Source organism: Xenopus laevis, chromosome 3S (genome assembly GCF_017654675.1).
Source record: "Xenopus laevis strain J_2021 chromosome 3S, Xenopus_laevis_v10.1, whole genome shotgun sequence".
Lineage (NCBI taxonomy): Eukaryota > Metazoa > Chordata > Amphibia > Anura > Pipidae > Xenopus > Xenopus laevis.
In genome coordinates this window covers 12,727,007-12,743,463 of record NC_054376.1, presented here as the reverse complement: position 1 = coordinate 12,743,463, position 16,457 = coordinate 12,727,007, and the positions used below count along the sequence as shown (strand labels likewise).

The window sequence follows — 16,457 nt, the reverse complement described above, 5'->3', positions numbered from 1 at the left end:
GACTTTACATCCCCTTTAATGGAGCTCCCCCATACAGTAGATCCTGTCTGCCTGTTTATATAGTCTAACTGTACTGTCAGGGAGCAGGGAGAGTATCTTATCCTGCAGTACTGTGAGCTGAAGTGGAATATTTATCTGATGCTGGCAAATACTTGCTCTCGACACAAAGTCCCCTTTCACACTTCTGCCAAGCACAGCTAACATCTGTTACATGGCAGCAGCCAAACGTTCTAATTGCCAGGAAGGCAACCGTTACCTGAAACGATTTTTTCAGTGCAGAAAATTATAATAGAGGACAAATCTTTTTAGCTTTGAGCCAAATGATTTCAAACATATAACCATGTATGCGGCTTGTGTATAGTTATTTAGCACCTCACACCCTACTGGAACAGACAGCGGCCCTCCTGCCATCAACTAAAGTAATTAAGGGTGCTTTTTGGCTAAATCAATTATGCCAGGCTGAAATGCACACTGTGTTACATTAATTGCCCTAAGAGAGAACTAAAGGGAAATAATGAGAAAAAAATATAATGTGGTGGTGCCTATTTATAAATACTAGGGATGCTCCAAATCCGGGATTTGGCCTTTTTCAGCAGGATTCGGATTGGCAGAATCCTTCTGCCACTCCGAACCGGAATCAATTTGCATATGCAAATTAGGGGCCGGAAGGTATAAATCGCATGACTTTGTCACAAAACAAGGAAGTAAAAAAAAAGGGTTCCCCCTTCCCACCCCTAATTTGCATTTGCAAATTTGGATTCGGACAATCTTTCGCATTATTCAGGGTATATAATCCAAAATAGTGGATTTGGTGCATCCCTAATAAATACTCTACAAATTTGCACCTCTGTAATATGGGTTACATAGTTACATAGTTAAATTGGGTTGAAAAAAGACAAAGTCCATCAAGTTCAACCCCTCCAAATGAAAACCCAGCATCCATACACACACCCCTCCCTACTTTTAATTTAAATTCTATATACCCATACCTATACTAACTATAGAGTTTAGTATCACAATAGCCTTTGATATGTCTGTCGAAAAAATCATCCAAGCCATTCTTAAAGGCATTAACTGAATCAGCCATCACAACATCACCCGGCAGTGCATTCCACAACCTCACTGTCCTGACTGTGAAGAACCCTCTACGTTGCTTCAAATGAAAGTTCTTTTCTTCTAGTCTAAAGGGGTGGCCTCTGGTACGGTGATCCACTTTATGGGTAAAAAGGTCCCCTGCCATTTGTCTATAATGTCCTCTAATGTACTTGTAAAGTGTAATCATGTCCCCTCGCAAGCGCCTTTTTTCCAGAGAAAACAACCCCAACCTTGACAGTCTCCCCTCATAATTTAAGTCTTCTGTCCCTCTAACCAATTTAGTTGCACGTCTCTGCACTCTCTCCAGCTCATTTATATCCCTCTTAAGGACTGGAGTCCAAAACTGAACTGCATACTCCAGATGAGACCTTACCAGGGACCTATAAAGAGGCATAATTATGTTTTCATCCCTTGAGTTAATGTCCTTTTTTATGCAAGACAGAACTTTATTTGCTTTAGTAGCCACAGAATGACACTGCCCAGAATTAGACAACGTGTTATCTACAAAGACCCCTAGATCCTTTTCATTTAAGGAAACTCCCAACACATTGCCATTTAGTGTATAACTTGCATTTATATTATTTTTGCCAAAGTGCATAACCTGCATTTATCAACATTGAACCTCATTTTTCAGTTTGCTGCCCAGTTTTCCAGTTTAGACAGATCACTTTGCAAAGTGGCAGCATCCTGCATGGAACCTATAGTTCTGCACAATTTAGTATCATCTGCAAAAATAGAAACAGTACTTTCAATGCCCACCTCCAGGTCATTAATAAACAAGTTGAAAAGCAAGGGACCTAGTACAGAGCCCTGCAGTACTCCACTAACAACACTGGTCCAATTAGAAAATGTTCCATTTACCACCACTCTTTGTAGTCTATCTTTTAGCCAGTTCTCTATCCAGGTACAAATACTATGTTCCAGGCCAACATTCCTTAATTTAACCAGTAACCTTTTGTGTGGCACTGTATCAAATGCTTTAGCAAAGTCTAAGTAAATCACATCCACTGCCATCCCAGAATCTAGGTCTCTACTTACATTCTCGTAAAAAGAAATTAAGTTAGTCTGGCAAGATCTATTACGCATAAAACCATGCTGGCACAAACTCATAGTATTATGATTTGCTATGAAGTCCAGTATCTTATCCTTTATTAGCCCTTCGAAAAGCTTTCCTAATACTGACGTCAGACTAACTGGCCTATAGTTTTGAGGCTGAGAACAGGATCCTTTTTTGAATAGAGGCACCACATTAGCAATTCGCCAGTCTCTCTGCACTATGCCAGATCTCAATGAATCCTGAAAAATTAAGTAACCCATAGCAACAAAGGCATGTAAAGGCAAAAAAATTAAATCTCATTTTTACTTTCTTTAATGAAGAAGAAGCCTATCTACAATACTTAAATCAAAAAATGTGCACCGTTTTTATAAGAAACCTGACTTATGCAGTGAAATTCTCCCTTCATTTACTGCTGTGGATAGGAATTGTCAGACGTTCCCGAACTGCTCTGCAGGGAAACAATCATACTTATGAACAGCAGGGGGAGCCCCGCCTTACTTCCCAGCCATGCAGAACTCAAGCAGCTTTGTTTGTTTCCCTGTTTTGATAATTTCTGACGATCTCTAAGCAGCCCAGATCACACTGAGCATGTGCACAGTCTTGATCTTCCAAAGATTTTTAGCAAAGTTACAAGATGACAGCCCCCTGTGACCAACTTTGAAAGCATAAATCATTTGTTTGATTAGGCTTGTGGTACAGTAAGTTCATGTTTATGTTTAGTATACAAAATACAACATTTCTAGCCTTATTCTATTTTAGACTTTACTTTCCCTTTAATTAAACATCAGACTGATTGCCAAACCAGCTTGGCAGTTTATTGCCCAATATATAGGACCTGCTTGATTGACATTTCAGCCAAAATCGTCCAGACATTCAGTTTGATATTGTCCAACGAGGCTTGCATTGCCATGTTGATGTGCTCCTTCCCCTATGGGTTTATTGGCCCCTACATGTGATATAGGGATGCACCAAATCCAGGATTCGCCTTTTTCAGCAGGATTCGGTTTCATCGGCCCAACCGAATCAGAAGCCTAATTTGCATATTATATTACCCCTAATTTGCATATGCAAATCAGGATTCGGTTTGGTATTTGGCCGACTCTTTTGCGAAGGATTCGGCCGAAACCAAAATAGAGGATTCGGTGAATCCCTAATAAATACTCTACAAATTTGCACCTCTGTAGTAAGGGTTGTAACCCACACAACAAATCAAAGATTTAATAAAACAACACACTGATTGCCAGACCAACTTGGCAGTTTATTGGCCAATATATAGGACCTGCTTGATCAACATCTCTTTTTCAACATTTTTATTGGGTTTTCAAAAATATACAGAAATACTTTTACACAGCGTAAATTGAGTATGATTAAACTATTTGAATGCATTTAACGTGCTGTTTCTACTACAAAGGAATAATACAATTGTGAAAACATGAGGATTATACTTGCCTCAAATAAGAGTACATATGACGTATATAATAATGTTTAGTTACCAGATCTACTGTTTAAACTAACAAAAGCAACACATAACTAAAACAAACCTATACCTCGCATGGTGGAGTTACAGAAACACAAAAAAAAAAAAACACTGAGTTAATTATGTTGCCCAGACATTAGGATAGTTAAATCAATAATAGCTCTTGAATATTAGTTTTATATTTAGAGTCTATTTGATCGAAATAAAGAGACCAATCATTAGAAAACATAGTATTAATGTGTGGTTCTTCAAATTTAATTTTTATGGCCTCTTGCCAGCATTGATCAACATCTCAGCAAAAATCGTCCAGACATTTGGTATGATATTGTCCCGACAAGGACTGCATTGCCATGTTGATGTGCTCCTTGCCCTATGGGTTTATTGGCCCCTCCATGTGATATAGGGATGCACTGAATCCAGGATAAAGCCTTTTTCAGCAGGATTCAGATTGATCGGCCAGATCCCTCTGCATGTCCGAACCAAATCAGAAGCCTAATTTGCATATGCAAATTTGGATTCTGACAATCTTTCGCATTATTCAGGGTATCGGCCAAATCCAAAATAGTGGATTTTGTGCATCCCTAATAAATACTCTACAAATTTGCACCTCTGTAATATGGGTTGTAACCCATAGCAACAAATCAGTGATTTAAAGGGCATGTAAAGGCAAAAAAATTAAATCTCATTTTTACTTTCTTTAATGAAAAAGAAGCCTATCTACAATACTTAAAGGAGAAGGAAACCCCCAGGGCGCTAAACCCCTCCCCCCTCCCCTGTGCTGCCCCCCCTCCCTCCTCCCCCCTGGCCTACCTGTCCCCCTGGGCAAATGCCCCTAACTTTTTACTCACCCCTCTGCGCAGGTCCTGTCCACGGAGTACGCAGTCGCCATCTTCTCCCACGCGCGTCTTCTTCCTGCTCTGATCGGCGTTTTCTGGCGCATGCGCAGTAGGAACAGGTACCGGTACGGCTCTACTGCGCATGCGCCGAATGTCACGAAGTTTTCCGATTTCACTTCGTGACATTCGGCGCATGCGCAGTAGAGCCGTACCGGTACCTGTTCCTACTGCGCATGCGCCAGAAAACGCCGATCAGAGCAGGAAGAAGACGCGCGTGGGAGAAGATGGCGACTGCGTACTCCGTGGACAGGACCTGCGCAGAGGGATGAGTAAAAAGTTAGGGGCATTTGCCCAGGGGGACAGGTAGGCCAGGGGGGAGGAGGGAGGGGGGGGCAGCACAGGGGAGGGGGGGAGGGGTTTAGCGCCCTGGGGGTTTCCTTCTCCTTTAAATCAAAAAATGTGCACCGTTTTTATAAGAAACCTGACTTATGCAGTGAAATTCTCCCTTCATTTACTGCTGTGGATAGGAATTGTCAGACGTTCCCGAACTGCTCTGCAGGGAAACAATCATACTTATGAACAGCAGGGGGAGCCCCGCCTTACTTCCCAGCCATGCAGAACTCAAGCAGCTTTGTTTGTTTCCCTGTTTTGATAATTTCTGACAATCCCTAAGCACCCCAGACCACACTGAGCATGTGCACAGTCTTGATCTTCCAAAGATTTTTAACAAAGTTACAAGATGGTGACAACTTGTGGCCAACTTTGAAAGCATAAATCATTTGTTTGATTAGGTTTGTGGTGCAGCAAGTTTATGTTTAGTATACAAAATACAGCATTTCTTAGCCTTACTCTATTTTAGACTTGACTTTCCCTTTAATAAAACATCAGTATTTGCAAAATTCGGAGTGCTCGACCCTTCACGATAACCCTATGCAGGGTGTCAGGTGCTTGCTCTGGTTGACCCTTTCCTGCCCACAGGGTCCAGCATACAATGTAGAAAGTAATCCAGCAGCACACTGATTTTTGATGCAATAAGTGATATTATTTATTCAGCCCATATACATACAAGAAAAGGGCAACGTTTCGGACCCCACTGGGTCCTTTGTCAAAGGACCCAGTGGGGTCCGAAACGTTGCCCTTTTCTTGTATGTATATGGGCTGAATAAATAATATCACTTATTGCATCAAAAATCAGTGTGCTGCTGGATTACTTTCTACATTTAATAAAACATCAGACTGATTGCCAGACCAGCTTGGCAGTTTATTGGCCAATATATAGGACCTGCTTGATTGACATCTCTGCCAAAATCGTGCAGACATTTGGTATGATATTGTCCTGACAAGGACTGCATTGCCATGTTGATGTGTTCCTTGCCGTATAGGTTTATTGGCCCCTCCATGTGATATAGGGATGCACCGAATCCAGGATTCGGCCTTTTCAGCAGGATTTGGATTCATCGGCCCAACCGAATCAGAAGACTAATTTGCATATGCAAATTAGGACGGGGAAAGAAAGTCACTTTTTGTCACAAAACAAGTAAAAAATGTTTTCCCCTTCCCACCCCTAATTTGCATATGCAAATCAGGATTAAGTTTGGTATTTGGCCAACTCTTTTGCAAAGGATTCGGCCGAAACCAAAATAGTGGATTCGGTGCATCCCTAATAAATACTCTACAAATTTGCACCTCTGTAGTAAGGGTTGTAACCCACAGCAACAAATCAAAGATTTAATAAAACATCACACTGATTGCCAGACCAACTTGGAAGTTTATTGGCCAATATATAGGACCTGCTTGATCAACATCTCGGCAAAAATCGTCCAGACATTTGGTATGATATTGTCCCGACAAGGACTACATTGCCATGTTGATGTGCTCCTTGCCCTATTGGTTTATTGACCCCTCCATGTGATATAGTGATGCACTGAATCCAGGATAAAGCCTTTTTCAGCAGGATTCAGATTCATCGGCCAGATCCTTCTGCATGTCCGAACCAAATCAGATGCTTAATTTGCATATGCAAATTAGGGCAGGGAGGGAAATCACTGGACTTTTTGTCATAAAACTAGGAAGTAAAAAATGTTTTCCCCTTCCCACCCCAAATTTGCATATGCAAATTAGGATTCATTTGGTATTTTTTTTGAAGGATTCAGGGGTTTGGCCAAATCCAAAATAGTGGATTCGGTGCATCCCATTGTGATGCGGATGTTGGTACATTGTACTGGAAGATTGACAGCAGTGCTGCATGCTCAGGATGCACAATTATGGGCCTAACTAACGAACAGTCTTCTCATAAAACAAAATTTTTTTTTTTAATTTTTGCCGGTGATTAAAATGTTATTTTAAAAAAGTTAAAATGCTTGGCGGCTGAAGTTGGTTTGTGCCCGAATCAAGCAGACGAGTCGATTTGATTGAAGCGGGAAATCTGTGTGGCTGTTCAGTACAGTCTTCAACTGGCAGACGCCGGAAGCCAAAGGAGTAGTTCATGTCGTCGGCTACTGATTCCGCTGGAAAAGAAAGAAGAGTTACAGATAACTTATGAAGGCTGTGGTTAGAAATGCAGCTTTATTTTTAAAGAACCAATTCAAACCACTTTAACTGAAGGAGAAATACAAACTTATGCACCTATATAATAGGCCAAACCATTAGGCTTTAAAGTATAGGTATGGGATCCTTATCCAGAAAGCTCTGAATTACGTCTCCCATAGACTCCATTTAATCAAAAAAAAACTTTTTTTTTTAAATTCCTTTTTTTCTGTAATAAAACGGTAGCTTTTACTTGAACGAAGATATAATTAATCCTTATTGGAAGCAAAACCAGACTATTGGGTTAATTTAAAGGAGAACTAAACCCTAAAAATGAATGTGGCTAAAAATGCCATATTTTATATAGTGAATTTATTGCACGAGGCTAAAGTTTCAGCTTGTCAATAGCAGCAATGACCCAGGACTTCACACTTGTCACAGGGGGTCACCATCTTGGAAAGTGTCTGTGACACTCACATGCTCAGTGGGCTCTGAGCAGCTGTTGAGAAGCTAAGCTTAGGGCTCGTCACTAATTATACAGCAGAAAATGAGCTTCCCTTGTAATATAAGCTGATGCTAGAGGTTTGCTGATTATTAAATTCTGATGCTAGTTGCACTGGTTTCTGTGCTGCCATGTAGTAATTATCTGTATTAATTACGAATCAGCCTTATATTGTGACATTTCTATTCTATGTGTACTGTATATTGTGACTGGGTCCCTAAGCTCAGTAAGTGACAGCAGCACAGAGCATGTGCAGTGAATCAACAGAAAAGAAGATGGGGAGCTACTAGGGCATCTTTGGAGACACAGATCTTTACTGTTAAAGGGTTGTGGTTGCAGGGGCTAATAGAGGATGGTTTATTGGACAAGCATAATGTTTTATACTACCAGTGATTCTAATTGGACACATGGGGCCGGTGCTTCTGTTCACTAAAAACTGCACTGGCCCCCCAGGGTATTTGTGTAGAAGCTCCTCACTGCCATCTATTCCAACTTTAATTCATTCCAGTTTGGGCAGGTGCAAGCACAGTACTTAACCAAACTTATGACACAAAAACCCGGGTTTTTCCATTATACTTTACATACACCCACCGAGCCGGGAGAAAAGAAAACAGAAAAGGAAGAGACAGTGAATAAGCCTCTGCAGAAATACACCTGCCCATTACAGTTTTAAGCAAATAGGAGCATCAGTTTAGTTATCCAGTAATCACTGGGAGGTGCCTAACATTTGGGCATCCCTCGTAATGATTTTATACCTTCAGATCTTCTTTAAAAAGAACCCAAATAACTAAACACAGCAACTGAAAAACATTTACAGCACCGCTCTATAATACATTTCTGTACCTGTTTCATGATTTCATCTCTAGTTGTAAAATGTGGAGCATCTTCCACTACAATGCCTTCCGCCATACCACAGACTTTTTCCAAAAGTTCATTGCTGTAACTGATGGAACAAAAAAAAAATATATATAAAAATATAATTACAAAATATTATTTTTCATTTTCAACATGATTACACAAAAGGCTCCCCTGTGCTGCCCTAGGCCCCGGAGCTCTTCAAGACCATCGGCACCTATAAAGTAACGTAGGAGGAAGCGTCATCATTACCTAATGCACTTGTGTGTGATGTCACTTATGCTCCCTTTGGCACCAAGTACTCTGCCGCTGGATTTTGTGGGAAAGTATCCGGCAACAATGGAAAAGGTTTTTTTTTTTTTTTTTTTTTTTTAATAAAATAAAAGTTTTACTTACCATATAGGCATCCAATGGCCACCCCCTTATACCTAATCCATATATGCCAGGAACTCCTCGGTGACTTATAATATCCTTATATTTTACAATAGGGGGTACTATACATATATGTGTGCCTAGATTACTTACTGTGCAGTTTGGCGGTGTGCTGCCCTTAAGCAATATATTATATATAGGCTGAAACATCGGTCTCCATTTTAAAAAAACAAAAAATCGGTCTCCATTTTAAAAAAACAAAAAATATATATCTATATATCTATCTATCTACCCCACCTCTTTATTAGTATATCAACATATTACTTCACAAACATTATTCTTCTATAAGCCCCCGTACCAGCATTCAAACACCAAAATCAATTTTAGTAGTTTTTTATACGAAAGTACACAATAATGAAACTGTTTGCATAATAAAAAAAAATTATTTATATATATATATATATATATATATATATATATATATATATATATATATTAAAATTATAAGTAACTTTCCAATATTACCTAAACTATTCACAATTTATTTGTAAATGTATGGGCAGTTGAAAGCAGTGTTTAATTACGCTCTTATAAAGCTTTGAATCAGCTGACTTGCAATATTGTTTGAGGAGTCATATCCAGGAGTGCAGAGAATCTGAACAGCCAAATCGGTTCTGCATTTTTTTTTTTTTTTTTTTTTAGAAATTACATTTACATGTTCGGTTACCAATAAATATTGGAAAGTTGCTTAGAATTACATTATATTTCACTTCGCAAAAAAACAAAAAAAAAATACTTTTGGTTGGAGGACCCCTATAAAGGGGTTGTTCACCTTTAAAAATAAACTTTTCGTTATTGTGAGACAATTTTGCAATTGGTTTACGTGTATTATTATTTTTGGTTTTTGCGTTAATTAGCTTTTTATTCTGCAGCTCTCTTGTTTGCAATTTCTGAAATCTGGTTGCTAGGGTCCAAATCCCCCTAGTAACCATACACTGGTTTGAATAAGAGACTGGAATATGAATAGGAGAGGCGTGAATAGCAAGAGGAGTAATAAAAAGTAGTAATAATACATTTGTAGTCTTACAGAGCATTTGTTTTTTTTAGATGGGGGTCAGTGACCCCCATTTGAAAGCTGGAAAGAGACAGAAGGCGGCAAATAATATAAAAACTATAAAAAATAAAAATGTAGGCCAACAGAAAAGTGTCTTAGAATTAGCCATTCTATATAACCTACTAAAAGTTGCATTAAAGGTGAACTTCCCTTTAAAAGAGAAAAGCATGAATGAAGCTCATGAGCACTCAGTTAGTTCTTATTCAGGGTAAGTACAGAGCACAATGTACACGTTGGTAGAAAGCTCAGCGATAGTGGAGCCAGTAGAAGAAATAAGCTGCTAACACAACATTACCGGCAGCCCATGAACACGTGGTTAGCCCAGACCATAGATAACGCCAGCAGCTGATCTATCTCGCTCTCATCCTCGAAACGATTCAGGTTCCGAATAATAAATTCTTCTCTCGCTCGCCATTGCTTATCGCTCTCTGAAAAGCTTTGAAATTTCCTGACAAACTCAGCCGCCATATTGTGTACGGAAATCAGCTTCTGTGCAAACGCATGCCGACTTCCTGTGTCCGGCCAGAAAATATGAACCCCCCACTTCCGTTTCCGTCTATGGTATTTTTTTAGGGCCCGCTCTCGAGTCGTGGTTCGTGGAGGACTTTATTTACTTGCTGTTGGCTGACGCGCCTCAATGACGTATGCGAGGGCGACAAACAAGTGATGTCATCATTAGGTGGCGCAATAAAATCGCTCACCACGTGCTCTGGTTTGTTGCCATTGTAGAATTAAATTTAAAGGGGTGGGTCAACTATAAGTTAACTCTTAGTATGTCATCGATTGTAAGCAACGTTTCAATTGTTCTTCATTATTTATTTGTTTTTTAAGTGTTTGAATTATTTGTCTTTTTCTTAGGACTCTTTCCTGCTCTCAAATGGGGGGTAGGGTTGCCACCCGGCCGGTAATTTATCGTCCTGGCCAGTAAAACATCTGCCAAGGCCAGGGCCGGTATTACAAATTTACCGGCAATGTAGCTACCGGTAAATTTGTAATACCCTTAAAAAGACCCCTTGGCCCGCCCCCAATCCCCTGTAAACTTATCTCTTTCCTCTGTTTTTGTCCTGGCCGTGCCGTGGCCCGCCCCTTTTACACACAACCCCGCCCATTTTGATGTCACCCCACCCCTTTTTGTACCCGCCCCCCACCAGCCGGTAAAAAATCTAGCAAAAGGTGGCACTGGCAACCCTACATGACTGGTAAATATGATGTTTGATGCCAATGTTATTAATAGAAAGAAATGGCAACAATATAGGAAGACCGGTATTGCCACCCATTTAGGGTGGCAACCCTAAATGGGGGTAGGATTGTCACCTGTTCTGTTTTGACCAGGATTCTCTAAGATTGGCCATTCACCACGTCACAGCCCTGTCCCTTGGGTTGCCACCTTTTCTTCTTCTTTTCTTTTTTTCCTGTATATTTATCTTTTTCCCTATTAATAACATTGGGATCAACCATCATTTTTACCGGCCAGGCCAGTAAAATACCGGCCATTTGGCAACCCTAGCCCTGCCCCCTATGCATCACTGCCGCCCCTCAACGTCACAGGCTAAAAGGTGACATGGGCTAAAAGGTGACAACCCAATTTGAAGGGCTGCCCGGTCAAAACTGCCTGCCTGGTCTTCCAAATTAGGAAAACCCGGGCAGGATTCTCTAAGATTAACACGGCGATCAGCGTTTGCCTGCCCCCAACATCACGATCCGCACCCTCTGCATCGAGGCCCTGCCTCTTATGCATCACAGCCCGCCTAGGGTTGCCAACTTTTAAAAAAAAAATTACCGGCCAGTGGTGGGGGCGAAAAATAAAGCGGTGGGATGTGACACAAAAAGGGGCGGAGCCGACAAAAGGGGTGACACAAAAGGGGCGGAGCCACATGGGTAGCACCACGGGACGGGGCCACACCCAAAGTCGACTAAAATGTACGTTTTCATTTGCGGGCAAGGAATTTTGTAAATGGTATTACAAATTACCGGCAGCTACATTGCCGTTAAATTTGTAATACCGACCATGGCCCTGGCAGGTGTTTTACCGGCTAGGCCGGTAAAATAACGGCTGGGTGGCAACCCTAAGCCCGCCCCTTCCATGTTACAGCCCTGCCCGGTCTCCACCGGGCTAAAAGGTGGCAATCCTAGATGGGGTTCGATGACCCAATCTAAAAAAACAAATGCTCTGTAATCCTACAAATGTATTGTTACTGCCACTTTATTATTCATTCTATTCAGTCCCTCTCATATTAATATTCCAATCTCTTGTTTAAACCAATGCATGGTTGCTAGGGTAACTTGGACCCTAGAAACCTGATTGCTAAAATTGCAAACAGGAGAGCTTCTGAATGAAAAGCTAAATAACTCAAAAACTACAAAGTAATAAAAAATGAAAACCATTTGCAAATTGCTTTAAAATATCGCTCTCTCCATCATGTTAAAGGGCGCCTGTTGGGTAAAAATATTATCCCCAACCAAAGGTGGGGATAGCAGTCGTTTTTTTTTTTTTTTTTAAAAATGCCCCCCGCCAGCGCTACGCTACCCGCACCAGGAGGGAGCTCCGGGTGCAAGCAGCCATGTTGTGTCACTCGCATGCACATAATGAAAAGCTGCCCTGAATTGCTCGTTTTGCACATGCGAGTGACCGGACTAACTGTTATCCCCAAACGGAATGCGGTTGGGAATGCGGGACCCAACAGGTGCCCTTTAAACATTAAAACTGAAGGAGCTAGTACTGCTAGGGTTGCCAACTTTTCATAAAATTTCCACCGGCCAGTGGTGGGGGCAGGAACAAAAGGGATGGGCGGTGATGTAAAAGGGGGTGGAGCCACGGTGCACGATGACCAGAAAGAAGAGAAAACGTAAGATTTGAGCGGACTGGGGGCGGCCACGGGCTTTTGTTAGAGCTATTACAAATGTACCTGCAGCTTCAATTTTCAATGGGAAGTAAAACAATAGAGGAGGGAGGTCAGACTGCAGCAGGGTTAGTGCAATATCAGGCCTACAACAAAGCTAATAGTTGTTGAGGTTATCCACTGCTTTGTGTATGGGCATTGGTATATGTAGCTATATACTGTATGTGTGTGTATAGATAGGTCTGTATAAGTATGTGCATATATGGTCAATGTTTCCTCTAATCTAATATAATTCTTGGCTATGTGTGCAAAACATTTTTTGTATGCACAGGGTCGGACTGGGGGGCCTGGGGCCCATTGGGGCTTCTGCCTCAGGGCCCCTCCTCCGGACCCCGAGGGCTGCTACCTCAGGGTCAGCCATCCAACAAACCCTACCCGCATGCGCGCCAGCGCACACTTGCACTGCTTTTTTTGCTGCAAAGAAATCCAGGGTGTGGATCTGGGCCAGAGGGCCCACTAGAGACTGGGGCCCACCGGGTTTTTTTCCCTGTGACCCGCTGGCCCAGTCCGACTATGCAGTAACTATGCAGGTTTACGCTTTTTAGGGCAGAGACACGCTGCGATTCGGGGAGATTAGTCGCCCAGTGACAAATTAAGGGGAGGGGACAGAGGTGATGAATCGCAGTGGGCCTAGGGGCACCCACTTTGTAAATACTAGAGATGAGTTCAGCATTATTAGTTATTACAAGATCCAAAAGAAAATCCTTACTTAGATTTGAGCTGAAATAAAAAGTAGCTCTTCAGCATATTTAGTTGAGCATTTTCTTTATCATATTCATACATAGCTCTACATCTCTGCATCTTAATAGCCCGTGTATATATGGCTTCATGGGCCAATTCAGATACTCTGCATTCCGAAGGGCAGAGAAGCAGCTTTCTTACTCACTGAGGTTAGCCTCTAGCTATACTGATCTGCTTCCCTGCCCTTCAGAATGCAGAATATCTGATCGTTTCACATTACTCGGCCCACCCAGCCATGAAGCCGTCAAATGATTTCAGTGAGATGGGGAGGAGGCGAAAGCCGGCAGACTATTGCGTATTTTATAAAAACTGCACTGAACTTCTAAATAAAGTATATTGCAAAGATGCTTCTTTTAAGACTGAGGTATTTCCAATATTATTTATTGACATAACATTCCCTTTGAAATTATGTGCTATAATAGATAAATGTTGTGGCCAACTAATGAGGTAGCCGACTAAGGCTACTGCCACACCAGGTGGATTCTTAGCCTGAGGATAAATGCAGGCAAAGAATCAGCCACTTTGCTCCTTTCAGCTAATGTACCCGCACCTAGAGCCACAATGTCAGGCCAGGCGCAGGCACACTCGCACAATGTGGCAGCAAAGTCTACTGCATCAGAGCCAACGTAGTCGCTCCAGGTGCAGGCACATCAGCATAAAATCTCGTAACGTTGCCTGGGCCTGACAGAGTAATTTATGTAGCAGATGAGTAACGCACATCTACATACTGCATTCTGTAACCGAAAGAAGAACTGTTCTTGATTTGTTCATTAAATTGGACCTGTCACCCAAACACGAAAATCTTTATAATAAAATTCCTTTTCAAATTAAACATGAAATCCAGATTTTTTTTTATTAAAGTATTCATAGCTAATTTAAAAATCTTAGCTGTCAATTAAATATTGTCTGCCCCTCCTCTATGCCTTACTTTCCATTCAGCACTTCCTAGATGTTACTGCTCTCCATCGTTTAATTGTGTAGCCAGGACATGGGGATGGACATCAGGTCCCCCATTCTGGTGCACAAACAAGATTCTGAGATGATGCAAAGCTTGTCTTAATAACTGTGTCCACAAAATGGCTCCTGCCTGCTTGTTATAATTATGAATTCCCAGACTGAAGGAAACAAGATTCAAATAATTTCAAATAATTTATATATTTTAATTATTCATTTTGTTTCACTGATGTGATAAAAAAAGAATTTTGAGGCATTTTTTTGAGTGACGGATCCCCTTTATACATTGTCCTGCAGAGTGATTGTAGACTTACCAGGCACAGCAATTTCCAATATGGTTGGTCCCTTACCTGGAAATGTCATGGCGCCACGTGCAGGTCAGGCGTGTGAGCAACACCAGACACTTCCCTTGATGAGAGTCAGAGCTGCTTCTGCCATGTCTCAACTGCCATGTCTCTATGCCATGTCTCTACTCCAGAGACTGGAAGCAAGCATGATAGGGATGGGCAGTAGGGAAGAGAAATTTAAAGACAGGGGACGAGAAAAGAAATGGAAAGAGTAAGTGGAATTAAAAATTAAAAAGAAGAAATTACAAAATGCAAGACATGAAAAAGGGGCAAACAGTGGATAGGAGCAGAAAGATAAAGGGTTAAATAAACAGGATAAGTAGGGGAGCCCGATTTTAGAAGAAAATTAAGGCCATAAAAGTGGAACTGTAAGTCTGGGGCACTGAAGAAAAAAAGGATTGGTTGGAAAAAAGAGCAGAAGGGAAGACTCCGATGAATCTTCTCCTGTGTGGCCTCATCTATCCCTGACCTACACTGAAAATCAGTGTCACTATATATATATATATATATATATATATATATATATATATATATATATATATATATATATATATATATATATATATAAAACATGAGCTTTAATGTATTATGTGAGTGTGTGATTAGTAAAACATTTACCAAGTAACAAGTTACTTTAACAAATGATAATATTAAGGGTGCAGTAAAATAAATAAATACAACTACAATATTGAAATATTTTTGTTGAAAACGTCAATAAAAATGCACCTTCATTTTACAAAATTAATTATTAGCCTCTCATTACTGCTTGCTGGGCTTCCCAAAGAGTAGTTGGGACTTTGCCACTCCCTAGGTTGCCTTGAAGATTAGTTAAAATCTGTTTGTTCTCATTGCTAAAAGTGTAATAATACAGCAATATCTGTTTTATCTGCATGGCACAGGGCCTACTGTAATTACTTAGCTGATCATTTGGATCTTGAGCAGAGGAGATTTCAAGATCACAATGCTTAGTCCTTCTATTAAAGTGTCACTGACTTCAATAAGTTAACTGAAAGAGTTGTCTCTTTAGGCAGGCCTATAAAGAAAGCAGAAGTTATTTATAAACTTACTTTTATTTAACTACACTCCAAGTTTGATTTAGAGCAAATCATTTGTTTGTTTTTTTTTATAAAGGAGAACTAAACAATAAATATGAATATGGCTAGAAATTCCATATTTTATATATTGAAGTTCTTGGACCTACCAAAAGGTTCAGCATCTCTAAAGTAGTAAATGATCCAGGCCTTCAAAAGTGTCACAAGAGTTTCCCATCTTGGATAGGAGTCTCTGTGACACTCACATGCTCAGTGGCCTCTGAGCAGCTGTTGAGAAGCTTAGGGGTTGTCGCAAATTATAAAGCAGAAAATGAACTTTGGCTTTAATATAAGCTGAAGATACACACAGCTGATTATTAAAACCCTGTATTGTGACATAACCAGTATATTGTGAGTGGGTCCCTAAGCTCAGTAAGTGACAGTAGCACAGAGCAGAAAATAAGATGAGGAGCTACGTGGGCATCTTTGGAGACACAGATCTTTACTGCTAAAGGGCTGTGGTTGCCTTGAGCTGGTACAGAAGCACAAACCACAATGTACAACATTTCTGCCATAGTTCTTTATCTGTAGATCTCCTTTAAGTTGGAAAAAAGCTTATATAAACTTATAATGGCTTCCTTGGCAAGAGT

General features: G+C 40.7%; 1 protein-coding gene across 1 annotated transcript; it reads right to left on the bottom strand.

Moving 5' to 3' along the window:
* Nucleotides 1-6,213: 6,213 nt before the first annotated feature.
* Nucleotides 6,214-10,371, bottom strand: cdkn2aipnl.S (CDKN2A interacting protein N-terminal like S homeolog). The gene is made up of 3 exons (NM_001094103.1): nt 10,130-10,371; nt 8,337-8,436; nt 6,214-6,972 (listed from the first exon to the last, which is right to left on the bottom strand). Exons 1-3 carry the CDS (start codon nt 10,300-10,302, stop codon nt 6,961-6,963), a joined length of 285 nt encoding a protein of 94 aa, NP_001087572.1. The 5' UTR covers nt 10,303-10,371; the 3' UTR covers nt 6,214-6,960.
* Between the last annotated feature and the right edge of the window lie 6,086 nt (nt 10,372-16,457).

Coding starts and splice junctions, on each gene's coding strand:
- cdkn2aipnl.S (NM_001094103.1), bottom strand. CDS start 10,302: ATGGCGGCTGAGTTTGTCAGGAAATTTCAAAGCTTTTCAGAGAGCGAT. Junction 8,437..10,129: donor CACGTGTTCATGGGCTGCCG/GTAATGTTGTGT, acceptor TTGTTCCATCAG/TTACAGCAATGAACTTTTGG.